General features: G+C 33.3%; 2 protein-coding genes across 2 annotated transcripts in view; one reads left to right on the top strand and one right to left on the bottom strand.

The window, feature by feature from the left end:
• Positions 1-780: 780 nt before the first annotated feature.
• Positions 781-5,527, top strand: LOC105131821 (uncharacterized; the record flags this gene model as incomplete). Its single annotated transcript, XM_011034994.1, has 9 exons — positions 781-906; positions 1,027-1,072; positions 1,169-1,246; positions 1,556-1,608; positions 2,315-2,398; positions 3,395-3,447; positions 3,553-3,617; positions 3,713-3,771; positions 4,853-5,527. Coding segments are annotated over 9 exons (654 nt in total), but the record flags the coding sequence as incomplete, so codon positions are not given.
• Positions 5,528-7,013: 1,486 nt separating this feature from the next.
• The window catches only part of LOC105131813 (GATA transcription factor 2-like), a 1,593-nt gene continuing 1,226 nt past the window's right edge, over positions 7,014-7,380 (bottom strand). Inside the window, exons 3-4 of the mRNA XM_011034981.1 lie at positions 7,256-7,380; positions 7,014-7,113 (exon numbers count right to left, since the gene is read on the bottom strand). Coding sequence (XP_011033283.1) covers positions 7,277-7,380 — 104 coding nt within the window. The 3' untranslated portion in view covers positions 7,014-7,113; positions 7,256-7,276. The remainder of the gene's footprint in view (positions 7,114-7,255) is intronic.

The raw sequence follows: 7,380 nt of genomic DNA, 5'->3' as shown, positions 1-7,380 counted from the left end.
TCTTGTTATTTTTTATTTTTTTTTCAATTTTATTTATGGTTATTTTTTATTTTTTTTTTCAATTTTATTTATAGATACTAAGTTGAATATGAATTGAATTTTATAATTTGTTTTGTATATACTCTATAAGAGGTTATCATTATTTCATGTTTTGGATCGTGAGTTTAACAAGTTAATCAAGTTGATTAAATATATTATTATATTAATATTAAAAAAAAGATAACATATTAGTTTTTTTATCCAATTATATTTTTATTGATTGTTTAATTTATATTTAAATTATAAAATTAATTAAATCACATTAAATTAATTATTATATATTTTTATTTTTATTTTTATTTAAAATATATTAAAAATGTTTGAATATTTTTTTACACATAATTTTTTTTTCTCTTGATCCACCGTGTAATACGGGTGAATCTATGAAAAAATCTGAATTTTAGTCAAAGCCCGTCTGGTCCGTGCAGATGAGCGAAAAATGGTCGTTCACGGGCTCACGAACTAATTTATGGCCCAAAATATCATCTAGACCCGAATAAAAACGAAGGCGGGTCATCCAGGCCCAAACCACCACTAACGCAAGCGAGTCGATAAAATAAACCACGAACATCGTGTTTGATCGAAGCCAACCATCGCTCCAAAAATGGCGACGGACGTAGAATCACCATCACCGCAGGAGAAGCCTAGCACGAAGCGGCCACCACCACCACCAGCAGAAACTTATTTGACTTCGATAATAAAATCGAAGCCAGTAGAAGAAACCGCGCCATGGATCGATAACGCAATGCAACAAGCTCTTATTTACCAAAAAACATCCAAGACTCCCTTGACACTGCCATCGAAGCTTCAAAATCTCGCTTTTCTGAAATCACCTCGACTTCTCAAGCTCATTTCAGCCAAACGATTGTAAGGTCGTTGTTTCATTCATAAAATTTGCACTCATAAATGTACATTATATATAAAAATTTATACGCATTTTTTTACTTGATTGTGAATTAATTGTATGATTCTTTGCAACATGTTAAGTCAGAGATTGGTGTTTATGAGGGTAAATTATTTGGCAAGGTTAAAGGTCTAAAAGAATTCACCGTCCACGTTGTAATTGGAGTTCAGGATTTTTATTTATTTTTTCAGGTTTTAAAGTTTGGTGAATTTTTTTTTTTGGTAGAGGAGATTAATGTTGCAGCTTCGCATCCGTTGATTACGAGCGCTGTTGCTGTTGGATTGGGACTTGTGGCTCATAAAAGTATGATCCTCAAATTATTTGCTCAATGAGTCAGAGCTTACCTTTTTTTGTTATTTTATGAGATATCTGCCATATAATGCAATGAGTTGTTAATTTGTTGTGTAAGGAGCTGGAACAAAGCTGACTAAGATTGAATGTGAAATGTACTGAAACTTTGAAGTTAGATAATGTTTCTGATTTGTAATTCAGTGTCAAAGAATGATTAGGTTCAAGAATATATAAGAAGCAGTCTGTTTTTTCCTCTAATTGTCCCCGAAACTTGTTGGTTCTTTCGCTCTGATGGTTATTGCTACAATTCATGCCATGCAGGACCAAGACAAATTTTGTACTACAAGACCTTGCGTCTTCTTACGAGTGAAGAGGTGAGCACAAGACTCCCCGCCTTTTGTTTTCTTTTTTCTGTCCCTGTAAGTAGGCATGTAACAAAAAAGGCAACCAATGAGGCTCTAAATAGCCTTATTAACTTCCATCGTGCTCCTTCAACAACAACTTCTTTGTTTAGTAAACTGTTGTAATGGGGTTTCTCTGCACCCCTTCACTGGCAGATGGCAAACCTGCTAACTCGAGGACTTACACTCCAAAGGTTGCTAAGATGGTCATGAGTCATCTGGATCTCAGTTCCTCCATTGTGAACTTTAACTCTTGAACATGTACATGCACACTTGTATAGGATATGTGTCAGTAGGATATGTAAGGCTCCATGCAAAGGATACTAGGTTTGAGTAGACATCTCCCTGCAAATGTAACTAAAACTACCAATGTTTGCATTGTGTGAACCATTAATGCTATGCTACAAAATGGAGTTCACTGCATCTTACACAATGTTTCTCAAATTCCCTTATTGATGATGGGACATGTAGTTTGGGTGACTTTATCACTCCAGTCAATATTTCTTTACTGATTACTATTATGATATACTTTTGATTCAATAATTCAACTTGCTGTCCGTTATGTTTACAACTCTACAAGTGCAGAAGCACCATCCTAATGTGTAAGCAGTTGTGGTGAGTTCAGTAAACATGTCTGTACTGAACAGAACTTTACTTGCAACCCTATTTCTTGCTGCAGGCCTTGCTTTCCCAAGCTGATGCTAAAGTAAAGGAATTGCAACAGTCGATTAGCCTCCTGAAGGCTGAAAGTGAGAATTCGAAGGTAATCTTTCCCTCACCTCTCAATTTTTCATGATATGTTATCAATTTTGTGTTCAAAGTGCATTTTTTTTTCCTTTTAATCTTTCTGGTTCCATCGTGACTGCACTCTAAAAGCAGATAGCTGTTTCCTGTGAGATTTTTCCTTAGTTCAAAAATATCTCCCTCTCAACATTCTTTTCATTTTAATTTTTAAGAACAACCAATGGATGGTGACATTAACTATGCACTCGGACATTTATTTAGTGGCTATTCATGGAAGTGAGGGCTCCACTTATGAACTATAATTACATTTAATGTAGAAAATGGAATTTACATTCCATCGCATCATGAATTTGGGATGCATTGTATGCCTCAGTGAAAATTTGACAGGAGCCAAATATACTGATTTTTATCTGTTGCAACCTCCCAACTTCAATAAGAAAAGACAACGAAGAACACATTTTGACAGAAAAACAAACAGCTGAAGAAGTTTTATATACGAACAGAGCTCTGTCATTAATCTGTATGGAAGATGTCATTATACCAATACATTTGCATACATTAAGATAATGCATTAGTATTTGGAATCATGTCAAAATATCAGCAGGAATGGAGAGATGCTCCATCTCAACAGCGTTCCTGCAATATAAACAGATTTGAGGGAAATTCTTTGCCCTACGAGGTGGGATGGAGGACAAGATTGCTCCTGATAGGGCTTGGTGTTGGTAATGGGCTCTGACGGGATACAGTACATAGGGGAAAATTAATGTGGTCTCTCTTTGGGGGTGCTAGTTGACAATTGAACTTTTAAGAATTAATTAGTTATTAGATTTATGTTGGTGAGGAATTCCAGTCTTTGCCCTGTACCTGCTGGGGACATTGTACAGGATGAGGATGGAAAAAGAGTTGAGAATAGGGGTGGGGACAGATAATGCATTGCTCATCTCAATCTGTCTGCTGCTATTCTTAGTTATCCTCTTCAACTAGTATCCTGTGACATACAGTTACTGATTTTCAGAGGAGGGCATCGTTAGCTGAAGAAGAATTGATTAGGGGAAGGACGAAGCTCAGGTTTGTGATTTCAGAGAAAGGGTTTCTGATGTTCACTTTTGAAAAGCATGGAAGGGAAATTTTCCATCTGGCTGATCTATCCTGTGGAAACTTTGTTCTTTACAGGCAAGCAGGGAAGCAGATCCAAGGTGTAATTTGCTCAGCCTACAAGATTGAAAGACAAGCTATGGGTATGTAAATGCCACAGCCCCCTTAGTGTTGTCATTAAGCAAACATGTTGGATGGATAAAACATTTTTTAATTCAAATATGCTTTGTTGCATCAGGTTTGAGGGACATTCTTGGGGAGTTGCCTAGAGCAGATGCATCTAGATTTCAGTCACAAGTAAGTATTTCAGATAATAACCATAGACATGCTTTCCACATGTATATATATATTCTATCAAGATTTGAAAAGGGTATACAAAACTCATGCTTGGTGTTCTGTTGTCGCTGCTATGGGAAAAGGAGCCTTTCATATAGGTCCTACCTCCAGAAACGGTCTCCCTCTTGTTGCTGTTGGCTCGCATGCATAATAGGGGACGGGGTTGTGTGTTTGTAATTTATCATGGTTTGTATCTTAATTTGATTGAAAAAGTAAACAATCTTGCTGAACTCATATTCTTATACTCTGCAGTGAAGTTAAAATGCAAGAAAAATCTGTTAGGTATGCATTTGCACATAAATATGTTATAACATCATGGGATAAGTGACGATGCGTTTATGTGCAAATGCATTACCCTAACTTTCCCGTCTACACAGATTTTTCTGACATATTACTCCATTGCAGTACCGCTAAAAGGCAAGATTTTAGAATTCCAGGTAAAACCTATTTGGGCCTTAAGGATAGATCTAATTTAAATAATACCCTGATAGAATAAATGCCATCCTGAAAACAAACTACTAAATGTAAACGTTGGTTTTGGTTTTGACTCCAGCAGTTGTTAAATCATACCCTATACATTTATGGAATGACTAATTAGTAATTATCCTTCATTTTAACTAACTTTTTTTTTTTTTTAAATACGAACTTGCAATCTTTAACTACAGTTAAGATTTTATTCATATCAATTCTAAATGTATAGGCCCAACATAAATTTAGTAATATGCGTAGTTTAGTAAATGATATTTAATGTCATGTTTTATTTAGTAAGGTTACTTGTGAAATTATTATACTAGATTTTAAATTTTTTGTAATTTACAAGTACATAAATAGTTTAAAGCTCATAAAAAATATATAATTTTGTATTATGATGGTATTTTTTTTATTAGTTCAACAACACTTTAGCTTCTCAAGCTGGTATAAATAAAACTGCAAGTTGATTTGGCTTACACTTTTCTTTTCTTTTCTTTTCTTTTCCTTTTTATTTATTTATTTTTAAACCTAAGCCATTAAATTTGTTTTTAATGGATGATCTGGCTTGCAGGTTTCCAGCTTAGCTTCTGAGGCAAAGCAAGAAAGGAATGCTTTGTCCAAGATGATCACAAAAATCAGTAACTATAGAATCTCAGTTTGAGAATGCTATATAACTATTTGCTTGCTGTCTATGTTTGCAATGTATTGGAGTTTTAACATCACAATTCACAATCACGTATCTTCCATGCAAGATATGGCATCACTTCTTGAGATTTTTGAGTTTTGATTCTGCTTTTTGTTAGAAGCGAAAGCACTGTCGATGGCACATCTTTCATCGGCCGGGAATTATTTCAGTATATACATTGAATGAATACAGACGTGCAATAATTCCATTGCGAATGGATATACTACAGGAGTTCAGAGTGGTCTGGCTTTCCCAAAATGTATTTTAGCGTTCGTACCTGAACATTCCGGTGGATGTTTCAACTTGCTTCTGGTCCAATAATATCAGGCGCGATGCTACGGCAGGCTTTCTTACCAGGCTTCAATATTTATGTTAGTGTATTTTCTAGTCTGAAAGCCCAGATCAGTTATAAAAGTTATATTTTTATGTGGGAGAAAAAGTGTATAAAACATCTCAGACATGGTAGGCACGCTTGTACTTTTGAATACAATGCGTGTGGAAGAAATCTGTCAGCAAGATGGTTAAAAAAGTTTTAATCAACCTGCCACTTTCATTTTTTTTATATTCTCATAAATAAATCATGTTTTTATAGATTAAATAATCATATTACGGCATGATTGATGCTTCAAGCATGTATTAATACAGAAAACAATCAATTTCATGTCTTTGTTTTGAGACATGTTCTTGTTCCTTGTAATTCATATTTCTGGTTGGAGAGCTTCTTAAGGTTGCCTATCCTAATGGGCATGGGAAATTTGGAATTTCTGTCTTCCAGAATCAAAATATCTGCATCACGCTATTACTGCTATTGAAAAACATCGACAGGCATAAATGAGATGCAGTTGTTAATTAACTCATGCAAGCATGTTTCCCTTCTACCCTCTGACAACCACCCTCTCTCAAAACAGGTTTCCTGCTCTAACGTAAGACACAAGTTGGTTTCCTACGGTTCATATACTAGCTGAGATCTTATAGACCGACTAAACTTTAGATAAGCTAATATACTTGAGAATAGTTGCGACACCTAAATGTAAAACTTAGTGCTTGATCCACTCGCCACATAATTACAAAGGCAAAACCTATAACTAAAGCAACCTGTAATGGCTTGATATCACTATATACTCTTGTTTTCGAGCAGTTCAAAACTACAAATGAAAAACACATTGATGGTTGCATGAACCATTGACATGAATTCAAAGCTATATAAATAATAATAATAATCTAATATAATATTAAAAATTTATCTTAATTTAAAAACTTAAACTTTAAAGTAAGATCTCAAGATATTATTTAAGATATTATTTATATTATTTTTTAATATAACTTCTTAATTGAAAGCTCTTTCAGTTTGAAATTTATATATAATTATATTATTTTAAACTTAATTTTTATTAAATAAATAAAAATAATGAGATTTGAATTTGTAACCGTCTAATTATCAATACTCTGATATTATATATAAAAAAATCTCAATTTAAAAATTTAAACTTTTAAGTAAAATTTAAATATATAATTTATATTATTCTTCAAAATATTCTTTAAAAAAAATATATTTTATTTCTCCTGCACATACTTGGATTTTTTAAGCAACTAAACTAAACACACATATATAGTCTTAATTTAAACTTTTCATATAATTATATTATTTTATATTTAATTTTTATTAAATAAATAAAAATAATGAGATTCGAATTCGTGACCGTCTAATCATCAATATTTTAATATTATATAAAAGAAATCTCAATTTAAGAATTTAAACTTTTAAGTAAAGTTTAAATATATAATTTATATTATTCTTCAAAATATTCTTTTAAAAAAATATATTTTATTTCTCCTGCACAGACCTAGAATTTTTAAGCAACTAAACTAAACACACATGTACAGCCTTGCAGGACTTTCATTTAGTGATGAGCATGTCCTTAACCCTTCTAGCTGATTTACTCTGTAGATGTTTCAATTGCTAAGTTCAGCTCTTTACACTTTCCAACTCATAGCAACTTAAAGAAAAAAAATAAAAAAATGAAAGAGTTTTTAACAAATCCATCAATTTCTATACCAACTTTCTTTATTGTGACTGTTAAGGTTCTTGTATTGGAATCGATCACTTGCAGAGCAAATCCATTTCCGTCCGAGTAGAGCTGCCATCATAAATAACAGTTGAAACTTTAAAACCAAAATTATGTTAGAAATAATCAGGTTCAAGATTCAATTACCAACAACTAACAACACTGGAGTATTTTCTTTCTCAATTCTTTTAACAATAGAAAGGAGCTTGATAAAATAACCAGCAGTTGCTGAGATCATGACACGTTAGCAAACTTCATAGCCTTGGTAACCGTGCTGTTGCTGCTGCCTCACCGTCATCTCTTTCTGTCTTCGGAGCTCCAAAACTTTACGGTGCGAGTTCGAATGCC

This window comes from Populus euphratica, unplaced genomic scaffold (genome assembly GCF_000495115.2).
Source record: "Populus euphratica unplaced genomic scaffold, PopEup_1.0 scaffold2.1, whole genome shotgun sequence".
In the NCBI taxonomy this organism is placed as follows: domain Eukaryota; kingdom Viridiplantae; phylum Streptophyta; class Magnoliopsida; order Malpighiales; family Salicaceae; genus Populus; species Populus euphratica.
Note: the sequence above shows the minus strand (reverse complement) of the source record. Positions and strands in the feature narration are given on the sequence as shown.